This window comes from Pygoscelis adeliae, unplaced genomic scaffold (assembly GCF_000699105.1).
Source record: "Pygoscelis adeliae isolate BGI_AS28 unplaced genomic scaffold, ASM69910v1 Scaffold628, whole genome shotgun sequence".
Lineage (NCBI taxonomy): Eukaryota > Metazoa > Chordata > Aves > Sphenisciformes > Spheniscidae > Pygoscelis > Pygoscelis adeliae.
The window spans coordinates 330,116-354,600 of NW_008825408.1; the positions used below are offsets into that span (position 1 = coordinate 330,116).

The window sequence follows — 24,485 nt, forward strand, 5'->3', positions numbered from 1 at the left end:
CACAGAGCAGGAAGGAGAGGGATAACCAGCTGTAAGATCCCATCACTGAAGCCACTTCTCACCTTGCCTATTTGGCCAAGGTAGGGTAGAAGCCTTTTGTTCAGTGCAGGAGGCAGCTCCAGACACCACCTCATGTAAGGCATCTCCCTGAGATACAACAGTGGCTGTTTCAGCAGCTTCTTGGATTCTGTTCTACCATTTAGCTTATTCTCCTAAGTGAGGAGAAGGAACAGAGACAAACTTTACTGTCCTGCTTCTAGGACCTGCCTGGTTTGGGGACTTGACCATGTTCCAAGGCTGTTGTTCCAGCACTTAACATGAATTACGTTTGTGCTTCTTTAAGAGAGAACAATGAAGAGGTACTTAAAGGGCTGGCCAGCTTCCTGCAAGCCCTAGCAGATGTGTTGCTATCACCAGAAGTTAATCTACTCAAGCATCTTCACAGTGAGATCAGCAGCCCATAGAAATGGGAGGGTGTTCTAGAGAAGGCTTGGGGAAAGGGAGAGCGGGATTAAAGTGGAGAAAACTTCTAGCCTTGATTCTCCCTCCTGGCACTCCAGCAATATGTCTGCATCTGCAGATAAAGGGGCTGAAGGGCCCTGGAAAACAGGCACTTCTTTTCCTCCCTTTATACAAATTTGCAGCTCTCACGTGAAAGATGGTAGATCCAAATGGGCAGCAGGACAGTGTGCCGTCTCTCTTAGCATGCAGAGATAGTGGTATTGGAGGTCTCCCTTGTCCTGTCTGGCACATGGGTGAAAGGGGAAGAAAAGAAGACAAAGTGCTCTTAAATGATGCAAAGTTAAAGGTGGTGGTCAAAGGGGAAAAAAGGGGAAGGTATGAAGAAAGAGGAGAGACAGGGGAGAAGGACAAAACTAGCACAGGACCAACAATCTGCAGAGGCTGGGCTGGGCTGTGTCCTGCTTGTCCAGACCAAGTGATAGTACGGCCCCTGCTCACTGGTAGCTTGTGTACAGGTAGGAGTATTTCTGGAAACTTTGGCTGCACACACAGATAACAGCATTCAGACATCTAACAGTGGCAAGCTTTCACAAGGCTTGCTAAGAGCAGCACTGTCTGAGTCTTGTTGGGGTGCTCTGTTTCTTGCTGTAACTTCCTGTCTTTCCTGTCCCTCTTGCAGGTGGTTTGAGCAGTTTGTGATGCAGTGGCTGGATGAAAATGAAGATGTTTCCTTAGAATTCTTGCATGGTGCTCTGGAGAGAGATAAAAAAGATGGGGTATGTAGGTCACTCTAAGTGGAGGACTTGGCAATATATCCTTCAGTGCCCAGAACCAAACACCACCACTGTAAATTCAGCTGTCATACAAATGGAGGATGCAGCCCTTTTTGCTTGCTAAACAACTGGGAAACCCGTTTATTTTAGGACTTTTCGCTACAGGTCACAGAAAGCTGTTTAATAGCAAGGTGCATATAATTCATTTATGTCTGTTCTGATCCGCTGATGTTCATCTGTCAGCCAGTGGCTTGGTGCTCTCTCATCTCTCTGTGTTTGTGAGAGGTAATTGAAATATAAGGCACTTTGCATGTACTTAGTCATGCAGTGAGGATGTGACCTTAATCCACTGGCGGAGTAATCTTATTCTTAATTTGCTGAGTATTCCTGATGGAAAGCAAGAGCCTTCCCATTTGTTCAGGGACTGTTGACGCTGTAGTCTGTGATGCTAATGTAAGCATTCTCTTTAATATCTAAATTTTAAGAAAACCTAAAAAAAGCTCTTCACTCTTCTCCTTTTCTCATTAACTGATAGGCAAGCCATGCATTTCGTTAAGGGTCTCAGCATCATGCTACGTTTCCTTGGTGCTTATCATGTCATAGTTGGTGAAGGACAGTAAACTTACAACCCAAGAGAATTGGCTATTTAGCTCCTCTGGGCCTTTTGGAGAGCTTTTCACTAATTCTGAGGAAGAGGCAGGTTTTGGTAAAGTTGTCCTGCCTCCAGTATGGCAGATGATGGGGACACCCATGAAATGGGTGTATTTCAGATCTTTCCATTTGAGAATGACTCCTTTTACTTCTGTTTTAGTTCCAGCAAACATCCGAGCATGCTCTGTTCTCTTGCTCAGTGGTGGACGTCTTCACCCAGCTCAACCAGAGTTTTGAGATCATTAAGAAGCTGGAGTGCCCAGACCCTGTCGTTGTTGCTCATTATAACAGGAGGTTTGCTAAGGTAATACCTTTAACATCCAGCTGTTAATCTTCCCTTAGTGGGATGCAAAACAGTATGATGTTTTTCTCATTTTATTTCCTGGAGTTCTCCTGCAGTGATAGAGGACAAGTAACAGTGCTCACATCTTGTCTTTGCAGACTATTGGGAAAGTGCTGATGCAGTATGCTGACATCCTCTCCAAGAGCTTCCAGTCCTACTGTTCCAAGGAGAAACTGGTGAGTCCTGCCGAGCTTCTCTTCTGCCCTGAGGAATCACATAATTGTCCTGATGAAACCAAGTTTCTCACGTTGCATCTGACCGTGTTGATGGTGTAAATATTTTCAGTGTTGTTTTTATTGTCATTCGTATGCTTTTGCAGTTTGAATTCTGGCTTGGCTGTAAAATAAAACTAGGTCCTGAAGATGATCTGCAGGGCTTGGAGGCTGTCAGGTCCACTTAAAATTAACTTCTATTCTGCCTGTCTGGGTTGTGTGTCACTGAGGTGATTTAAAAAAAAAAAAAAGGGGGCACAGATTGCTCTGTAGATCTTGTACTTAGCAGCACACTTGGTTTACTGTTGTGTCCATCTAATTATCTTGCTGTTTAATCCTGAATTCAGTAAAATTCTGTGTTAAATAAAACAGGGTCTTAAATTTTTGAACCCTGGGTCTGTCCCATGCTGGTTTTGCTATCTCCCATATCTGTACTGGGGATGTAACTGCAGAGGGAAGAGTCTATTGCTCATGCTGCCCTTGACTGTTGCTCTCAGGCTTGGCCTGGCAGGACCCAGTTGTATCTCTGAATGCAGCTTTGGCTGGCAGTTCCCCTTCTGATCTGGATTGCACACCATTCACAGTAGTATGTTGCAGCATTAAGAGGCTGAAGGTGACACAGCTTGGACTCTTGCAGGGCTTGGCAGGAGTTGCAGAGAGTTGAGCCTTGTCCTGACACTGATTTCTTGTCAGCTCGTTCTCTGTGATAAAGCTGAGGAGGAAAATACCACAGCAGAGATCTCCCTGATCTGGGGTTTCTTGGACTGGCTATCCCATTTCAAACTGGAGAAAAAAGACTTGTCTTTTTTAGGTTTGAGTGCTGAAATGTGTGCGTGCCCTAGCTCCTATTGGACTCTCAGAACTGGTGGTACTTGGGGAAGGGTGTTGAGGCACAGACTGTACCACTGGTGAAAATGTATTGGCATCCTGAGCTGTAACAGGCACCTGCTTTTGTCCCTTCAGCCCTGCATCCTGATGAATAACATCCAACAGCTGAGGGTGCAGCTAGAGAAGATGTTTGAAGCCATGGGTGGTAAAGAGGTAAGAGTGCTAAGAGACTGAGTATTACTCATTCCTACTGCACTGTTACTAGGTTATTTGCATCATACTGGTACTTGCAGACTGCAGTCATAAGGAGAAGCCCCGTGACACCTGGCACTATAAGTAGTGTGAGGGGACAGCCATGCCTGAAGACTTTTCAACAAAATTTATCATAAGATGCAGGAGTGAATGTTTCGAGGCACAGAATAGCATGGAGGAGGAATGAGAAGGATATGTACTGTGCTCATGTGGGCTGGATGTGGGCATGGCTGGTGGTTTCACAGCTCTGAAGACAGACAGATAGGTCTGAGAACTGTTGGCATCAAGTCATTTTATGTGGCATATAAATGTGGGACAGTACCTTTGACATGAAATGTCTGATATCTAATATATTGCAGATAAGAGTTCTGTACTCATGCTTTGTTGGATACTCAGATGTGTCCATGAATATAAATATCTTAGTTTTTGTTCTTTGTTCTGAGATGGCCATTTTTACAGAAATAAGGTTTTCCTCCCCCAGATCACTGTATCTTTTCTGATATAATCTATGTATCTGTTTTTTTCTCTTCTTTTTTCATTGCTTTTCAAGATTCGCGAAGATGAAGAAAAGGCTGCTGATGCTGATGTTAGGAAAAAATTATTTTCAAAGTCTAAGTGCATCTTCTTTGCTTGTGTTGTGGTAGAACCTGTGCTATGACCTGTAGGCCAAGAGGAAAGTCAGCTTTGCTGATGGGCAGCTCAGTTTTTGGCTATAATGCTGTTTCAAATCTTTCTTGTGTTCAGTGGCAGAATTCAATGAAGTGGCAAAAATCTCAACAAATAGATTTACCCCACGAGGCAAGGAAAACTGCTATCATTCTTTCGCGTGTGATCTCAACAATCCTAATTTCTGAGCCCTACATCAAGAACTAGACTTATATGCTCCCAGCTGTAATAGCAGTGGTAGCTAAATGTTCATTTTTCAGGAAAAAATAAACTTGTGATGAAATGTTTGTGAAGTGGTTTATAAAGTTTTAATCCATGTGCACTTAATTTCCCTTAAGGAATCAATTTGCTACTTTTTTCCATAGCGGTGGCCATTAAGTAGGGTTTCCCTATGTTTCAAATTGAAAATACCACCTGCAAATTGAAAATACCACCTGATAGTGTGTTAAATACGGGGAGAAAAAAAGTGTTCAAGACTGTCCACTACTTTTCCTAGCCTAGACCTCTTCTCTGCATTCTGCCCTTTAAAACCTTCCTCAGGAGGTATAGGTAAGGTAGAACAGAGGCGATGAATCCACTATTTCCCCTGCACTGTGGAATCAAAAGAAAAAAAAGGGTGAGGAACCCAAACTGTGAGCAATAAAACACACAGGAAGAAACCAGGCGAACATGCTAGGAAGCTGGTTTTTGGAAGTGATTTTTTTCTTTTCTTTTCAAATGCTGCTTGTCTACTTCATTAGACTGCCACTGATCACTAGAAATAAATTGTGTTGTGTTAGGTGCCTGCATTATTTGCTATCCCCAGGGGTTTCCCTCTTGGTGACTATGTAGTACTTTGCTTCTTGACCTGAAACGTTCCAGGTCCTCTGTTTTGCTAGAATAAACAAGGTCTTGTCCTAGTTTGAGTAGTCCTCTTTCTGATGTAGATTGAACCTGGCTAGTGAGTAACAACCGGTGAGACCACAGCTTTGAAAATAGAACATGTAGACAAGCATGCCCCTGGCAATGCATCTATGGGTTTTATCCTCTCCTTCAGGAAGGGCAGTTCTTACTTTCTGTGACAGATTTGATATATATTCATCTATACATCGCACAGTAGCTTGCACAAATGTAAGCATTGTTCTGACTTCTCTACCCAAAAAGGAACTACTTCCTTGGGGGAATAAGAAAGTAGCATAGTGGTATGTCCTGGTCATCTTGAACTGTTCACTTTTTTGTGTTCTCAAAGATGGTGGGAACTAGGTACCAAATATTCCATTGTTCCTGTGGCAGGTATGTTAGATGTACCATGTGTGAAGCCAGAACTTGGGGATTGGTTTCAGTTACTGTGTACTTGTGGCTTCATCTGCTTCTGATTCACAGATCCATCTCCATCTGTAGTTGTAGCACTGCACAACTCTGGAAAGCTTTGAAATACTGCTGCTACCTAGTGCTCTTTGCCAGTGCGTCCAAAACACACCCCTACGGAAATCTGTATCATTTAGTCCCTTTTGCAGCAAGGGAAATGAAGGGACAGGGCTCACCCATAGTCACCCTGCAGTGTAATGGCATAACATGGAACAGAAGTGCTTGCCTGGTACTACTTCTTGAGATTGGGCTCTTTGATATAATGCCTTCCTTTACTTTTTTTCCCCCAAATGAGGAATGGTACCTTTGCCCCCACTTCTCTTATTCTTTTTCCAACTGTAGTACTCAGAAGGCACAAAACAGGGCAAAAATTGCCCAGCATCTCTGGGTTTAATGTGTTGACATCATGTGGTCTGTGAACATTACTAGTCAGAAACAATAAGGACAGCAGCAGAGCTTTAGAGAGCTCTGTGTGGAGGGTTTCTCTTGGGTCTGTGCTTGATATCTCAAGGCATATATATACATACACACACAGAGAAAAAAGGATCTTAAATGGTTTTTAGGATTTATAAGTAATACTTTTATTTCCCTTCTGAGCTGTGTTGATCTCATGGGAGCAAAACAGCTTCACTGTGGCTCAGTAGCGCACTCAGACATTCCTGAAGCATGTTTTGGAAAGGCAGCATTTATGGAGTGCCAGGTAGCATTAACAGCATAATGAACAGTGGAATCAGGGGGTAAGTCCTGGATAGAAATTGGGTACATGAATACCTTTTGAAACCTTTGATTCCTCTGAATCAGCTCCAATACACCCACAGAACGGAGACTGTAATTTAGCTCTGTGCTAAAGTGGGCTATAGAGATTCATTGCTAGTGTTTGCCTGAACTTGACCCTGTTTACTTAATTATTCAGACATTATCTAATAAAACCTAATGTGACCTGCATTTTCTACCCACTTCTGCAGTTTTCCTGCAGACTTCAGCCTTCTCTGTGCACTGTCCCTGACACCAGAATAAGCCCTTCCCATTTTGCTTGAGAGAGATGGCTTTCTGCAGTCCATTACTTTGCTTAGCTTTTCATGAGTTACAGACTCATGGCACTGAAATTAAAAGGTGCTGTACTGTATTGCCCACTGCTGAAGCCTAGATGTGCTGTGGAAGCCTAGTTTAAAACATTTCTGCACTTTTTTTTTTCTCCAAAGTCAAGCATGCGGGGTGAGTATCGGAGACAAGTGCTGCCTAGGGAACCCAAACAATTAGCTGCTGAGTAGCAGCAGGTTGTCATCATACAATTTTCATGCCTTTCAAGCTAATCTGTTCAATTAATGCTTCAGGAAGCTCTGCTCTTAATGCTCAGCCAGGGTTAGCCCACATTTTAAATCGTAAGTTAGCCACCTGAATAACAAATTGCAGGACAACTTAGAAATGGCCAAGACTTGATAGGAATGTTCTCAAAGGATTTGTGGTATCTACTGATTGCTCCAATTTAGCATCCCATGTGCCATAGCTAAGGCCACCCTAGTATTTGAGAAGCTGGCAGCTGTTTGGATGCAGTGCTCCAGGGTCCTTACTCTCGAATCCTATAGGAAAATGAGGAGATGCATGAAAATTCAGTGCAAGCAAGTCCGTAAAGGGAGGTTGGATCTGTTGAGCTCCCTGCCTCACAGTCACCTCTGCAGAGGGGCGCTCCCAAGTGCTAGTGGAGGGAGGCAGAACAAAAATCAGCAACTTCAAGCTGAAGCCAGGTGAACTCTATAACTTGCATAAAGCTGAAAAAGGATAGCAGGGCAAAATTCTTTAGCTGCTGATATGTCAGATCAGACCTGATGATTTCACACATTCTCAGGCTTTAAGATGTGGATTGATTAACATCTTCAACCTTCTAGAAGGCAAGAGCTGTTTCTCCAGCTGCAGAGGAGCCTTCTAGTTCTGGTCAGTCGTGCTTCACCAGTGTGTGTAGAAACCAAAGAAGGACTAATGACATCTCTTGGAAAACTTGGAAGCCCATCACAGCAAATTCTTAGACTCATGGGTTCCATTTCATCCATGAGAGAAGCAGGAGAAGATCAACCTAAATTGAAATTCATAGCACTATGCTGTAAATGCCACCATTCAGATTAACAGAGAACTTGAGGTTCCAGCCCTGAATGTGTTTGGATGAGACTTCGAGGCCCAGATTCTCTGAAATGCCAAGTCCCAAATCTATGCAGGAAATTAGCAGGGCCCTGCTTTTTTCCCTGAAATGTAAATATAGGGTTACTTCTTCCCTCTTTGCGTGCACATCAGTTTTCTGTATCGTACACTTGGTCTCAAACACAGAACTGTGGCCATGCCAGCCAATATTTCCACTGGAATTGGAACATTTGCTCAGAGATCAGAAGCCACCTCGCTGTGGGTACTGTCCTGTGTTTTGCACAGAGAACTTTTCATTAGCTTTCTTCCTCTGAGTCATCGCTGATACACCCACAGAGTGGAGATCATAAGCCTGCTGCGCTCCAGCTTCCAATAGAAATGGTCTGGATGTGACATACAGCAGTGACCCAGCTGCCTAATACTGCTTTCTGCTTTACTCTACCAGCCAGATTTATCACGCAGTCCAAGTAGCATTTCCTGCTATCAGTGATAGCTGTTGTGCTTAGAATTCATTGGCTGAGCAGCAACAGCAAAACGTACGCTGTTTCATTTGAGTGCTGTTATCAGTGCTTCACCATATTGGCAAAGAACAGTTTGCAGTTATACCACATGCTACAGGGAGTCTGTAACTGATGTGTAATTTATATATGTGAAACAGTAGTACACACCTACCAGCACCTTCCTAATGGACTTAAATCACACCCAGGTAATTCCTCAAAATTTGTTTTCAAGCCAAAGCATGCCAACGCCTAAGCATTAACGATCAGTAATGTATTAAGTGGCCTCTTCCTTCCATAGTAGCAGTTGCTCAGAAGACAACAGCCTTTCTAGGATGACAGAGGATTTGGTGGATGCTGAACCAGAATGCTTACCACCAGGGCTTTGCTTCCTGAGGGTAAGGCTTGGCACCTCAAAGTTAAATCTGGGCAGCTGTCTTGTCAGTTGCACCCAGAGAGCTGTGAGCTGATGTTCTGGAGGAGAGCAAGTTCCTCGCCACAGATAATGGAGCTCGTCCCCTTGGCAAAGCATTGCTCCAGCTTGCAGTACAGGGCTGGCAATCAGCCTTTCTTCTGCTCCTGAGAAGATCAGTTTGCAGTCAACAAGTACAATAGCAAGGAGAAGCTTAGAGGTAGTTGGTGAGCTCTCCATGTCACCTCACAGTAAAACAACTCATTAATGCGTGGTTCATGGACCAGGGCCGTAAGTTGTTGATCCTGACCTCAACATCCTCTAGATCATGCATCTGGTAGCTTATAAAGAAGTAGCAGTGAGGAATAGGTGTCTTGTGTCAAATTCTTCTGGCTATTTTTTCATCTGGAAAAGCAGTTACTTGAAATGTTTTGATGAATCATGAGCTGGTCCTGCCTCAAATCTACCAGAAATGGCTAAAATCAGAGGACTATTCAGTGCCATTAATTGTAGGTAGGAAACCAGTCGGCTTGTGACACAGTAGAAGGGAAGGATTAATGTGGGGGCAAGACAAACCACCAACAACAGATGCTGGTTTTGTTTTGTTACCTACAAGCCTGGCTAGAATGACTGCTGATTGGCATGACATTAGCTTCCTTCTGCCTTCATGGAGCGAGGGAGTTATAAAGGTAGTAGGAATACAAATTCACTTTAATAAAGGAAAAATAATCAGAGCTAGCAATGTCTGAAGTTATAAGTCTTAAGTAATCATAATTTGCTTGGGTTTTTTTAAATTATTTTTAAATATCTGATCTAGGATTTTCATTAGCACAGGTTCAAATGCCTAATAGAGTCAGTTTTCCATGCCAGCTTACAAAAGGAAAATGAACGGATAAGATTCCAAATCCCCTAAGGCTTGGCTTTCTCTGGCAGATGCTGAGGAATATGAAGAGGGCTTCAGCACTGAATATAGGAGTGGGAACTCCTGTCATGTTCAAATCCTGTATAGCTGCATGTATGGATATACCGTAAAAATCTAAATTTATTTTTAACCACTGTACTGGCATCTGGCTCATTACATTTGTAAATAGATACTCTGCCTTAGAGGTAAAGGCTGAAACTCTGAATGCCAAATGCAAACATTTCTGGAAGGTTTTTGTTGTACAAGCAGCTTGCCTGCCTGCATACAAAGGCAAATCTGTTTTACAAGTTACTTTTTCAGACCAAATGATCCCAAAGCATTCAACATGTGTTGTTATGTATACACACAGGTAGGTTGCTCAGAAGTGGCTCTTTCGAGACTGGAGGGATGACTACAGCTGGAATACAAGGCACTGTTGATTGTAAAAACAGGTGGCTTTGGACTGATAATAATGGAGCAAGCACTTTCTTATGGAATGTGCCAAGGTGTCAGCAGTGTCCATGTAGTGCTTGGGGCACTTTTTTTTTTGTTTGTTTTGTGAAATCTCCTCTGAACAGTTGTATACAAAAAGCTATCTGGCTCCGTGTGAGAGTAGAGCTACTTGTGCTCAATACGCATAGCTGAGATTATGCTTTCCAAAAGTGATTGGTGCACAACATGATATTGTGGCCAGATTTTCAAAATAGCTGGGGTCCAGTCTTCTGAGAGCAGTGGCTGGGTCAGTCTTCAGTTTGAATACTGACAGCAGGGTGGAAGGTGAAATAGCATCTTTCAAGACCATGCGTGGAGAAATGCACAAGTAAATAACATCCAGTCCGAAAAGCCTTGTTTGCTTCTAGACTTAGAGGGGTGAAATGACCCGTGAGCCCAAGGTGATGCACAGTGCTTGATGATTTCTCAGCCTGCTTACTCTGTTGGCCACAGGGAGTTCACATTCACTTTCTTTCTCAACTTTGCAAATATCAGGAAGGGTATTGGAGGGTATCAGAGCCTGGGGAAACCACTTGCTGCTGTTCAGGCAAGTATCTGTTGATGATTTCACAGCTTCTGTAACAGCAGCAGCAGTGGAGGATCCTAGCTGGTAGATCCTAGTGGAGCATCCTAGCTGGCAGAGTCCAGTGGTGGTAGTTCACCTACTTATTAAGAGCAGCCTCAACAGTGAAGAAGAGTGCTGTGAAGGACAGCAGACTGCCCTCTGGGTTCAAGCTAAGTGCTCTTTTTTCATCCACAGTTGGATGCGGAAGCAAGTGACCATCTCAAAGAGCTCCAGGTGAAGCTGAACAATGTTTTGGATGAGCTGAGTGCTGTGTTTGGTAACAGGTGAGTATAACAAGGTCTCTGTCCTTGAAGCATTCCTTTCTTTTGTCTAATCTCATTCAGTCAGGTTAAGAAGAGAAAAGAAACTCATGTCAACTGCATTATATTTTTCTTTTTTGTCATAAATTCATAGTCTTTCAAATACTGAGACCATCTAAAGAAGTGAGAAATGTTTTTAAAGTCTCTCTTTTCTATATTGCTTTGCTCAGAAATGTAACATGGAGATCTCTCAACTGTGTATTTGAATTACATAGAGTGATTTTTTTCTGTAAGTAGTCCTTGTCAGTAACAGAATTACCTGCTTCCTTTATTGCGCGGAGAGCAGTTTCCAGCTTAGCATTTATGAAACAACATTCTTGTTTAAACGTTCTGCTCTAAATGTATGAAACAGCTGACTGATTTCTGATTGTTAAATTAATATTGGAATAAGAAGGAAACAGGTTTAGAATTTGAGATTGACTTGTTCTAATGTTGCAGTGAATGGTGTTTTCTAATGTTTCAAGGGGAGGAGCTCTTTAAACTATTGCCACAGTAATTGATGGCAATTAAGTTTTATTGCAAATCAAGTTACCGTTTACCTGAGGATAAAAATGTGCTCGACTTCATAATAATTTTGTAGTGAACCATAAAAGACGTCAATTAAGCAAATCTAAAAATACAGGGTTCCCAACTGATCTTCAAAAACCACTTCTCGTGATAAACCCCATTCATTTCATGTTGTGCTTTGTAAGAAGATTAATGCAGCCATGAACTGTAGTATAGCTGAAACATGGGCAAGGGGAATAAAGCAAATTGTACCAACTTGGCCTCCTACAGTCTGCAGATTTGCAGTACTTACGACCAAAAAAATCAGCAGTGGGATTTGTCAGCAACTATTTGGATTTCAGCACGCAGAGCTAAGTGGGGAGATCAGTGAGGAGTTCCCATTGCCAGTAATGGATGCTATAGCAAGAAACGGAGATATTCAAACTGTAACTGAATTGAATCAATAAGGTTCATAATGAGATGGAGGATGAGTGAGAAGTCATAATCAGGGGGCGAATTTTGTTATCTGAAGCCTGTCTCCATGGTGTCACTGCTACAAGACAATTAGAGTACAATCTTGACATTTGCAAATACGATTTAAAGAGATTATTCAGTATCAGCATACATACCAGGGAGTGTTTTAGAGAGATGTGCCAGCAAGCGATTTAGCCAGTCAGACGGCTCAGATGCTTCGCTCATTCCTTAACAGTGATAGGGAATGAAGAGCAGAGCTGCAGTATAAGCAGGATCTTCTAAAGGATGTAAATGTGGGAGGTAAGACAGATACCCACAATATTCTGTGCAGAGTCTGTAAACACTTGCTCCTACAACACCGTGCACACCTGACGCTGCAGATCTTAACTTTTATTCATCTGTGTGAGGTCATTGCACCTGCTGGGAAAGCAGCACACATCTGGAGAGCCTCACCACCTTCGTGCTGAGAGAGGATTATGTCTGGACACAGAAGCATTTTCTGCTTTAAAGGATATCACAGAGAAAAGGAACCTTGAAAGGGTCTATACTTCATGCAAGGCTAGCTGCTGTTTTGTTCTTGGAGGCTGTAGGAGTGAAGGAGGGAATTCCTGCAGGAATTAGGGAGCAGAGGGCCCTGTCTGACAGCGTAGGTGAGGTTGTCTTTTAACTTGCTGCTGCCAAGGGCTCCTGTTAAGCTGTACATCTACACGAGCTTCACGTTCAGGTGAGCCAGTTGCCACAGTAACTGATTTATCATTTTTCATAATTGGTGACAATGCTGCCTCGTATTAATTTTTATCTTTTAAGGGATTCTGTTATTTTTCATCCCCTGGCTGGGGATTTACAGCATCTTGAAGCAGGGTCCTACAACTGATGCAGTATTTGGGAGAACTGTGGGGTGAAATTAGCCTGTAACAGAACAGGGACTGTCAGCAGTACAAGAAATGCTTGGTACTATTTTATTTGATGTGACTTATGTCTCTGGTTAAGCTGTCATTGTAGCCATAACTGGCTGCTGCAAGCCACTCTCCTAGAAATGGGGAAAGTGGAAGTGGAGGCTGCATGGAGAAAGAGCTCTGGAATTGCTCCAGTGAGACGCAGGTTAGAAGTGAGCCAGAGGGACCATGAGGCTGGAGGTGGCAGTGCAGGAGAGGAAAGAGGTGATGGGGTGGAGAAGGAAGGTGACAGCCACAGGGCAGAGGGGTTGTGTGCTAGCACCCAACTCAGATGTCCTAGGTGGCTCACACAGCAGAAGTTCAGGCCACTTACACTGACTTCCAAACCTGTGTTCCTGCTCTTAAATCTTTACCCTAGCTCCTAGCAGTGACTTCTCTTCCTGGTTTCATACCTCTCTGCTGTTAGTGGATAGCTAAATGTCATTTGTAATGCCTGTTGTTAGTAACTGTTCTTTTAAATGTCAGAGCATTTTCCTTTATTCGCTGAATTGATATGTTGACAGCTCTGCTGATCTATTCATTATTTCTAACCATTGTATTATTTCATTTGGAACCTTCTCTTAGCAGTAAAAGATGGAAAAATAACTGTGCTTTAATGGCTTGCATGTCACTTCATTGCAGTGACGCTGCTCATTTCACAGCTGAGCCCCACATCCCATTTTGACACTTTGATACAGCATGGACTGTATGGCAGTGGACTGTTTTCAGTCGGTGCCTGCTTTCAGGCTGTGTTATTCTAAAGACAGCCTATGATGCGTCATAACCGAATTACTGCCGATGGACTCCTGGGTGCTCAGAGTTGTGCATGCATTGTGCCATTGCTCCATGCTCTATCCCAGTCTCTGTGGTGTAGCACCGTGTGTAGAAAGCAAGGACACAGCAGGGTGCTTTGAGCTAATAACAACAGTGTTTCTTGAAATCAGGAAAGGATCATTTGTTTTTGCAAGATGAATGAACAAACTCCTCTCAAGTGTGATTGTGTCTTGTGTTCAGAGGTGGTAGGCTGTCTGTGTACGGTGTGCATAAAGGACTGGGTAGCATGCCCTTTAGTAGCAAATACAGTAAGGAAATGAGCAGCAAATCTCGTGGAGGAAGAGTGTGTAATTGAGTGCTTGGTTTATGGACTTGCAGTATTTTTGCCTCTCTCCTATCTCTTCAGCTTTCAGACTCGTATTGATGAGTGTGTCAAGCAAATGTCTGATATCCTCTGTCAAGTGAAAGGGACGGGAAATGTTGCTGCTAATGCCAGAAACACAGTTGCACAAGACGCAGATAATGTCCTGAGGCCATTGATGGATTTCCTGGATGGAAAGTAAGCGAGTGTTCAAATATATGTTACACATACAGTGCATTGGATTGGGAACAGGATGGGGGAAGGAAAAATAGCTCCATGTTCTTGGATTGTTCTTGAGATGTCGGGCCTCCGAATTCTCAGGAAGAATTAATAGCTTTCCTTCCCATACCTGCCTCTCTCTCAAGCCAATGGATCACCTCTTCAGCCTTCATTCAGTGCCAGAGCGCACACTCAGTTCTTCTTTCTCCCTCTGGCAATTATAGCAATCAGCAAAACACACTGCTGATCAGGTAGTGGGAAAGACTGAAATTCTAAATTTACTAGCTACGTTTTTTTTCCTATACAAATTGTATTGTAGCCAATTAGCAAACATATTGCAAACCATACTTACATACTTGATACATACACTACTCAGTATCCCAGTCGTGTTAAGCGTCTGTGTTGTAGTCATACCTGGTGCTGTTCTGACTAGAAAATAAGCTTCTGAACTATGTGATGTACATAAGCTTGATCCATTGCTTTAATTAACTGTTGCCATTAACACCATGCAGCATGATTCAGCTGTACAGGGACTTTTTGTGGCTAACTGCACATAATTCTCATCAGCTAAGCTTTGATCTACAAAGAGAAATATTTTTTAATCATTGAAGTTAAACTTCTTCCTGATGCATATCAGTTCTTCGTTTTGAAAGGGGTGGCCAGCAATTTTCATAATAAATGCTGCGAGAGATGTGAAGCTTTACAAATTTAAAATATAATTTGTTTTGTTGTTCTTTGTATTGATTGTCCCATCTTTCTTTTGGGTCACCATGTAGTACATGACTCTCTGCAGCAATCATTACACCTAGGAGCCCTTTCGTTTGAGCATTTTCCATGCATGCCTTCATGAATCCTGAGAATCCACCTTCCTTTGTATCACTGGGAACTTGGTATGCTATGGGCCTTTCGTCCAGCTGTGGAGCAAGTAATTTTGATTATGATAATCCGAGCCTGGATTATTTTCTTTCCTCCTTTACAGGAGAGTCTTTTTCAATGCTTCCTGCATCCTACCCACATCGGTCTTGTCCCTGTTCAGTTTTGTTCAACACTGTCTAACCAGCTGTGGGAAGAAGGGAAATCTGGGAGAAGATGTTACACAATGTAGAAGAGTCAGCTATCGCCTGTGCACTGCTATTGGCTGCAGAGTTCTTGTTTTGTAGCTCTCCCAGTGTGATCAGTAAACGCCGAAGTCCAACAATCATTTCTAAGAAGAATCTAACATTTCTTGGCCTTTTTGATAGCCTGTATGATAATAAAGGAGGAATAAATAGGGAAGTAAAGCAGAACTTCTTTATGCAAAAGGGAATAGACATATGGCAGTGATTGGTGACTGCACTGACAACAAAATACAGAGGAGACCAAGAAATGCTTTGAGGTGGTTATAGAGGTGGAAGATTTAGGGACTTCAGCAGCTGTCAGAAGCTGTGCAGGAACTTCTGCATAATGGTCTGGGAAGTATCAATTTAGGTATTCAAGAAAAATCATTATAATAACCCCTTGAAGTTTAAAACCTATTGTTCTATATTTGTTTGTAATTTTTTCCTATATACTCTGTAAAACCGATACATCAGGAAGTGTCTTCTTAAAGGGAACCAGTTCAATGGTACCTGCTCTTATTTGGACTATTCCCAACCACCATAACTTAGTGATACCTTCTGTAATCCCCAGGTCAATAAATAGAAATGATTGAGATCAGAAATATCAATAATCCATTTTGGCCAAACGTCTTTAGTGCTAGAACTCCAAGGGTGAAGACGGGCTGTACATTATGAAAAGGGAAGATTTTTACCCTTAAAGCAATCGTTATGACAACCTGTTTTGGATGGGGCACTGATTCTTCCAGACACATCTCCTTTTTCCTTGCAAATTGCGTTCTTTGAACTTACTTCTTGCTCTCTCCCTGCAGCCTGACACTGTTTGCGACTGTGTGTGAAAAGACAGTGTTGAAACGGGTGCTGAAAGAGCTCTGGAGGGTGGTAATGAATACCATGGAGAAGCTGATTGTTCTGCCTCCTCTTACAGACCATACGGTAAAGCATTTTCTCCTTCCTGACTCATAGCAGAAAGTGTTGCTATTGCCTGTGTAACTCATCTCCTTGCCCTAATGAGTCATCTGTCCAGGTAAGTTTGTCTGCATGCAGCCTGCTTGAGGATGGAAAAATATGTCTGTAACCTAGTAAAGTAAGAGAGCAGCTCTATTTATTGGTAGGGTTGCAAGATACAGAGCACGCTCTAGATGAAAAACAATTCAATATCCATTATCCAAAAGGAGCTGCCATCAAGTACATCAAATTGCACTGATCAGCTATTTGCAGTCCTTTAAAGCAAGCTGTATATATGGGATTATTGGGCAGTTAGTGTTGTCTTCATGGCATTAGATCAACACCTGTAAACACATTTGCCTAATTATTGTCATCTATTAGTCAGGTGTCTCTCTGTATAGATGTGGTTAGTTTGGGCTTGCTTTTTAATGACACCACACCCCATTTTGCCCCCTAGGAGGCTTTAACATCAGTATGGGCTGGCATAATTTCTGTGTCTGATTTTGAGGAGTTGGAAGCATGTCCAGATAGTTTGTCTTCAAAAGCAGTCTTTTATATAATTGTTCAGCTGTGTGGATGTGCTGGATGAATGTGTGTCATGAATGTAGTGATGTTTTTAACAATGGAAGATTAACCTCTTCCCCAATTTTGAGAAACCACAGAAACTGGTTAAATGTCAGTCACGCATGCCCAGCTGCTCTGGGGGTGACACTCAGTTGGAGGCAGTATGAGGTTTGGGCTATGACCTCATTATTTGGAGATGATCCAGAACTTCTTTTCATCTCTGTCTTGGAGTAAACTTGTGGTCTGTGGCTAATTTATGCCGATTTATTTTTTTCCCAGTAGTGGGTAGAACAATAGTGGTTTTCACTATTCAGTAGTTGCCTACATATTTTGAGTGGACTTCCTGGGTTGCAGTGTCTGGAGAAGTGACGCGAACCTGCATCTTGCACTAGGTGTTTCTTGCTCTGAGAAGGAAGGCCTTTGCCTCTGGCCTTGATGATGACAACTTTAAACAAAACTGCTGAGACGCAGTGTGCTGTCATACCTACTAAGCATAAAATTGGAACGAGCTAAAGACTGCTTGCTCTGAGCTCACATTTGGAGTAATCATTTCTGCTTGCCTTTTTAATTTATAAAGGAGAAGAAACCCATCTAAACTTAAGAGGATGAAATTTCTTTCCCTCTGTTGAATTGCTTTAAAAAGGAGTCTTTGGGGACAGGTGCTAAAATCATCATATAAGAGCAGCATTAACATGACCCCTTCAGAATGGAAGCAGTGAAATCAAGGGCCTCGGAGAGAACGAGGGAGGACCTCCTTGAGCTTTATACTGCTAATTTTGAGTTTTAAAGGCGGAGTAGGGGAGTGATTCAGTGCTTGTATCATGAAGAAGGCAAGAACTGTGACCAGCCAATTCTTCCAACCTGCGGGATGTTGCTATAAGCCACTTCAAGTTTTCTTTACAAAGAGTTTCTTGTTGCCATCACTTCAGTTTCAAACTGAGATGCTCTTTTTGTGTAATGAAGCACATCCTCAGTTTTCTGAGGTAATGCAAAATGTTCGTAGCTGGATTTTTAGCTGTCTAATCAATTGTATCATAGTGAGGAGGCTGAACTAGTCCAAACTGGAAAAGAGTCACTGTTTCAGAAAGGCGGTTGTGAACAATGCAATGATTAAAATGCCCTTGTCTGCAGTCCTCAAGCAGGGAACCTGTGACGAGGCTAGATGGGCTACAGGGGCAAAGAGCTGCTTCCACTGTGCCCTCAGACATAGCGATTTATTCTGTCACCACCAGATTTTCATCATCAAGGCTGGCAGGGCGAGGCAAGGCAAAACTCAAGATTGGTAGTGTGGGCAGAAGCAGTACTTTCTCTTTGCTATTCTGCTTCTCTGCCATGCACCTCTTATCTAATTTTGCTTTCTCTTAAAAAAAAAAAAAAAAAGAGCATCAGACTGAGAAATAGCTCCAGGCACTGTAACTCTGTCTTCCCTGCCCTCAGCAATAGAAAGCCCTAGAGCTGTTTCTTCATGTTTGAAGGACCACTGGATGAGGGTTTCCCTCCTAAAACTCCTCTGCAGCCCTTAAGAAATAGGGGATATTCATGGTAGAAAAGAGTCCTTTTTATGGAATATTGTCTCTCCTTTCTGTAAAATTGCTAGAGGTGCAGAAGTGTTTTTGATGGTGGTCATAGAAAGCATACTCAGGTGGAAGGTTCTCGACAGGCTGCAGTGTGTCTCACTTGTCACTTGCGTGACTCTGTCACTGCACAATGCTTTAATGCCTGTTACTCTCCAGACCGATTTATTCCACTTAAATTAGCTCAGCCTGTATTACACAAGGAAGAAAATCTGAGCTCTGCTCTTCCATTCTCTGCTGCTTCTGGAAGATTTTGTGTAGGGTGGGGCTCAGGTGACAAAGCAGGCAGCTACTGCCCGTGAAGGCTGCAATGGAGACGGGGCAGTTTTACAGCCTCCCACTCTGATGACCTGAGCTGCCGGTGCCTTAATGACTTTCAGATGACTGGCTTCTACCTCTCTGAGCCTTGACTGCCCATGATTTGTAAGATTAGTAGCAACATGATCTCCTGTAACTCACTGAGCAGTTCACACCTCACTAGTTTTAAGTAAAGATCAATGTTTAATTAAATACTCTCTGTCTTGGATGAGTGGATATGCAAACACAGCTCTCTGGGAATCCTTATTTTGGGGTTCAGTGCACAACTCCTGGGGATATTAACGGATTAGTTATACATTTCTTTCTCCCTTGCTGCTTAGGACAAAACTATAGCATGCCATCAATGACTAGTCAGGTCAATGAAGAGTTGCTTCATTTACACACAGACGATTCCTCTGGAGCCTCTCCTTTATTCATTTCATATGGTGTGATGCAGCCATTCATGTGAGGCTCCATTTGTACTTGCTCCTGCTGTGCTTTTTTCTACTTATCAGACTTCTCGTCACTAAATGGCAATGTGGTCCAGGATAAGAACAAAATTTTCTTTAATCTGCGGACAGAATTTGCACATGACTTCCAAACTGGCTGTTCTTCAGGCTCATCTGAAAGCAGCACCGCTCCAGAGCTATTCTGTGGTGGAGGAGAGTTTGGCTTTAAGAGGTTTTCTGAAACCTTTCTTAACTTGTGTTAGTTTAAATGAATCCTGTCCCTTGTGCTAGCTAGGAGCGAAAAAGTCCAAGGCTGCCTCTGTGATGAGGACAAAAAGCTTTCTTAGCCTTGAATGAAATGACAGTCTGTGAACTGCACATGTGCCCAGATCTCTGTACCGACAGGTAATTATTTTCCCTTTTTCATCCCCACTTTTAAGCCTATTTTCTCAATGTTTGATACACCACAACAGCTAAAAAATAGTCTTTTTTTTTAATGAGTGGTAGCGAACATTGCCTGATGATAAAGTTTTTTTAAATGAACTTAAATGCTGCTAATAAGTGATCAGATCTCATTGTTGAATGTAGGAATTAAAAAAATCTGGGAAAGGAATGTACAATACCAGAGGAAACTTCCTTGCACTGGTATGTCTCAGAAATAGAAGCCTGAGTAATAATACGTTTTCCAAAAAAGGACTGGAATTCAAAAGGCTTGCAGTAGGCTTTTGTTTCCTAACTTTGTCAACTGAGCAGTAGGACGGTTAAGCTGTGAGGGTTTGAGCCTCTTGGAATATAAATCAGTGCAGTTCTGTTGGCTTCTAGCAATTAGACTTGAGTCAGCTGATGATCTTTCTCTGAATGCTTTCACTGAGGGGAAAAAAACAGTCAGACCACTAACAAGGAATATAAAATCTTTGTGTTGTGGACTATAGATATCTTTCATGTTTCCAAAAAGCTTAGGAAGGTAAAACTAATTTCATGGGAAGAACCAGGAAAACCAACACTAAGGTCTGTCCCCTTTCCAGCTACGTTTGCCACAGAGCAAGGCAGAAACAATTCATCATAAGGACTTAATTTTTCCTCATCTTCCATCCTTGACGTTTTAATCAATTCCGCTGTGGGCAGCTTTTCTCAAAACTACCTGATAATTAAGTTTAGTTGTTTTCATTCCCTAGAGGTGCGCCTGGAATAAGTGCTGTCCGTAGAGCTTTGTGATATGTTTCCATGAATAAATAACTTTTTTGAGGAGGTACAGCATGTGTTCACAAGAATGCCATTTGGCAGAGGAAGGAGCTGTCCAGATTTTCATTAGATGTTACCAGCATTGATGACAAACTCAATGTAACAGTAAAATAACTTCTCCTTGCAGACACATTGACAGAGATTGGCGCTGACTGATGAGGATTTTCTTATCAGGCAAGAACTGAGGAGTAGTTATCCAAACAGCTTTGTTCCTTGAAGCATATCAAGTCACTGGGTATTGCTCAGTGTTACCAACCTGCCCTCTTTAGAAGCCTGCGGCAGGGAGACTACGTGCCTAGGCTAGTTAATGCAGGTTCAAATTTATATTTTAAAAAAAAAAAAGTGTCCAATGAAGGTTGAAAATACTGGATCAAGAAATGTTAACGTTAGTGTGTTTTGAGACTGCTCGCTTAACTTTTTCGGAATTCAGCTTATAAAAATGTTAATTTTTTTTTTCTGCTTGGTCAACAGGCATGAAAACCTTAAGTTTTAAGACCCATAAGTCAAACAAACTTCGTGACCGATCATACAGAACAGCGGGCGCATCTGTTGGGTACCAGAGCGCTGGCTGAAGCCGTGTCCCTTGGTGGATTATTTGGTGTGGCCCACTGTGAAATCTCCATGTTGCTCCTGGTGTGCAGTTGTGTTCAACCTCGCTTGCTGGAAATAGAGAGAATTTTGTACTCTTTCCGTTTAGAGAGTTGTACCGTAACACTGCACATTAGATACTGGCAGCAAGTAAAGTTCCCAAGCTCAACAAGTTGTTGACCTTGCCTGCACTTTTTTCCCCACCAAGAGTTGTGAATTTAATCAATTATCAAGAGCTTCTGTTTAGCTATGGAGTCAATAATGTTCATTCTGTATTGATTTGTATTCAACAAACGTAAAAGGCTGAGGAACAGTGAGCGTTAGGTGATGGTTATGGATAGAGCAAATCAAGAGGTTGTCTGTGATTTCAGGTCACAGAGTCTTTCAGCTTGAAGACATTTCTGAAGCTGGCAAAACTAAAGAAAAAATCTCATCTAAAAATTCACTTCTGGACTGCTGTTTTAATGGGAAGAGGGTGTCCAGTGACCCTATAGCAGGTCTCAGTCTTTTCAGTGCTACAGCTGTAAACTGTTTGCCTGCTTTCCTTCTGTAAAAGGGTACCTGCTACCTCTAGCAACAAGTATAAAGGCACTTTTTTGCTGAGGGGAACCCATCAGTGGGGCTGATGTTAACTTTAATCCTAGAAAAAAAAGCAATTTCAGCAATAATCTCTGCAGAAGAGCCTAGTTCCCAGAGTCTCCTCTGCAAATGCATGTATGGGGTAGTTCCTGCTCCACAGACTACTGACTTAAAACGCAACAAATAAACAAATACCGAAAAAGGCAGCAAAGAAAAGCTGAGTGGCACAGGCAGGGGCAAAGGGCAATATAATAATTCTGGTTTTACATCTTGCTTCGTTACAGTTTGAGGGATTTTGGGGTGGGGAGTGGTCATGGCAGTTGTAGTTAAGTGGGAGGGGAAAGACTGTTGAGATGAGAAAGGGTAGTAAAGGAGAGGGAAGGAGGGCTGTGGAAATGATAACTGGAGACCTTTGGGGAAATGTGGTCCTCATGGAGCCAGCAATCTCCAAATAAGATGAGCTTCATCTTCTCCCAACTGTTTTCCTGAGCAAAAAGACCCTCCTGTAAAGTGCCAATCACCAGTGTCTGTACCTGGAAGCTTATTTCAGGCATTCAGCTGGGACATCCCCCAGGTACTTCTCAACTGACAGATACCTATGGTGATGTTTACAAGTACTTTTAACACTAGCCTCTAATGACCGATTACAAGTGAGGAGAGCCGAAGATCATCTTTGAGAGGGCATCTTTCCTGACATACCTAGAGAGATAATAGAGGGGAGGTTTAGTTAGGGAAGAGGGGTCACCCATAGCTTTGGCTTGGTCCTGAAGCCCAAATCTGACTAGCCTAAGAGGGCTGAAGTGGAGGGCAAAGTTTCATGATATGATAGATGCATAATTCATGGCCAGAATTACAGTAGGCTGGGGTTTTATTCCAAGTCAAGTAATAGGCAGTTGTGACTTTTTAAAAGAAAAAGGCAAGATTAGATCATAGAATCATTAAGGTTGGAAGAGACCTCTAAGATCATCGAGTCCAACCGTCAACCCAACACCACCATGCCCACTAAACCATGTCCCTAAGCGCCTCATCTACACGTCTTTTAAATACCTCCAGGGATGGTGACTCAACCACTTCCCTGGGCAGCCTGTTCCAATGTTTAACCACTCTTTCAGTAAAGAAATTTTTGAATGAAAAGGAGCAAAATGGAAGAAAATAAATTCCAGCACACCCCATAAAGCATCTCTGGGAGAAGAGGCTGGAGAATTGTGTTGTTTGCTTTTGGCTTTCTCATTAAATTTTGGACTTAACTCCCCAGGCAAAAGGAATATTACACGACAGAGAAATGCTGTGGTGCAGAAAAGGAAAAATATCTTTGTTATATCCATTGCAGGGAAAGTATGTAAAAATCCATTATACTAGAGTGTAAGTGACTTGAAGCAAGATTTTCCGTCATTGGGATTTATATTCCCTTTTTGTTTCTTCATTGGTCATACAGCATCAGTAACCCACAGTGGGGGAAGAAGAGCCATTACCAAGCTTTTGACATGTAAGGGTGATGTTGTAGTATTCATTGGACTTTGTTTGCCGATCTCTCACAGAAGAACTGCTCAGATCCAGTTTTGTTTCTGATCTGATGTATGCTTACCCTCACCCTGTTGATTGGGCTCTACTTCTATAGACAGATTATCAGTTGTGTGACCTTTTGCTTTGGCCAGTCTTATGCCATCTTCACGTGTATTTAGACTTGACTTGAAATCTAGAGGAGCACTTGCAGACAAAGCCAGTGCAGTGCCTTCATCCCCAGCCTGTGCAATCCATTTGAAGGCACATCCTGATTAAATGGGTGGCCGCTGTAAGCAAGAGTGAACCAGTTAGCAGAATATTGTGCTCCGAAATAGCTCTTGATGTGGTATCCACGGAAATGCCAGGTTTTATACTAGGTAATAAACTGGCAGGGAGTCAACTTGTTGTGACTGGCCTTGGGGTGGTTATGTAAAGTTCTGGCTGTGAACTGACTTGACTTGCTCAGAGGAAAAACATGCAAAGCCTGTTTATAATATATTTTTTCCCCCCCCCTTCCTTTCTTTTCTAACTTCTTGCAATCATAGGGCACACAGTTGATTTTCAGTGCTGCTAAGGAACTGGGACACTTGTCAAAGTTGAAGGTATTGTTCTGCGTGGCTTGTGTTAATGTCCGTGTGTGTAAGCATGGAGGTGTAGTAGTACATAGCATGTCTTGTGCTTCCAGTGGTCTGTGACTGAACACACTTGTAGAGAAATGCTTTTAAATGCATTAAATGTGCTTTTAAATGCATTTTGCTAACATTGGTATTGTTTAACTGTTAAATATTATTGTGGGTTTAATCATCAAAGTAGTTTCTCTCTTCTGTAGATACAGTGATCAGTTTGGTGTATCAATTTAAAATGAAAAAAGTAGAATTCTCAATATCTGGCCAGTTCCTCTGTATCCCCATGTATAAAAGGGAGTCCCTTATGTGATCCTAATAATGAGATATCGGTTGGAAAGACGATTGCGCTAGCTATTGATGCATTATATGAACTGTTACAAAAATAACTGTTGCTTATGGTAGAGAACCTGTGTCTGTAAATTCCTTCTGCGTGGGTTCTCTTTACAGGCAAGCTGGCATTTATCATGAAGGCTATGTTGATGTGTTTTGACAGTGCATGACATGACAGTGCATGACATGAACATTACTAAGTGCACGCCACCACATCATAAGCCAATCAAGCATTAATTCACTGTTCACGACAGGAATGGTATGAAAATAGTGACACCTTACAACATTCAAATTGCACTATGTTGTGGTTTGACTTGTGCTACAAAACAGGTATTGTACAAGAGAAGGTCTAAGTCTGAAGCGTCAGTGCACAAACTGTGCTGCAAGGAAGACAGAGCTGAACATGAACTCTGTCTCGAAGCGTGATCAGGGAAATCTTCCCACAACAAAGGGCATTCTCCTGTGACTAGTGCTATTTCAAAATGCATTTGTCTTCTCCCATAATTTTTTTTTCTTGCGCACTTATTACAGATGTCTTTATACGACTATCTATTTCCCTTGCCCAGCAGACACATTTTACATACACAT

At 42.4% G+C, this 24,485-nt stretch overlaps 1 protein-coding gene across 1 annotated transcript in view; it reads left to right on the forward strand.

Annotated features, from left to right (window-relative positions):
* The window catches only part of UNC13B (unc-13 homolog B (C. elegans)), a 238,762-nt gene that overhangs the window by 201,533 nt on the left and 12,744 nt on the right, over positions 1-24,485 (forward strand). Inside the window, exons 29-36 of the mRNA XM_009330423.1 lie at positions 1,142-1,238; positions 2,047-2,190; positions 2,328-2,405; positions 3,405-3,482; positions 10,730-10,818; positions 13,930-14,082; positions 16,010-16,133; positions 23,487-23,543. Coding sequence (XP_009328698.1) covers positions 1,142-1,238; positions 2,047-2,190; positions 2,328-2,405; positions 3,405-3,482; positions 10,730-10,818; positions 13,930-14,082; positions 16,010-16,133; positions 23,487-23,543 — 820 coding nt within the window. The remainder of the gene's footprint in view (positions 1-1,141; positions 1,239-2,046; positions 2,191-2,327; positions 2,406-3,404; positions 3,483-10,729; positions 10,819-13,929; positions 14,083-16,009; positions 16,134-23,486; positions 23,544-24,485) is intronic.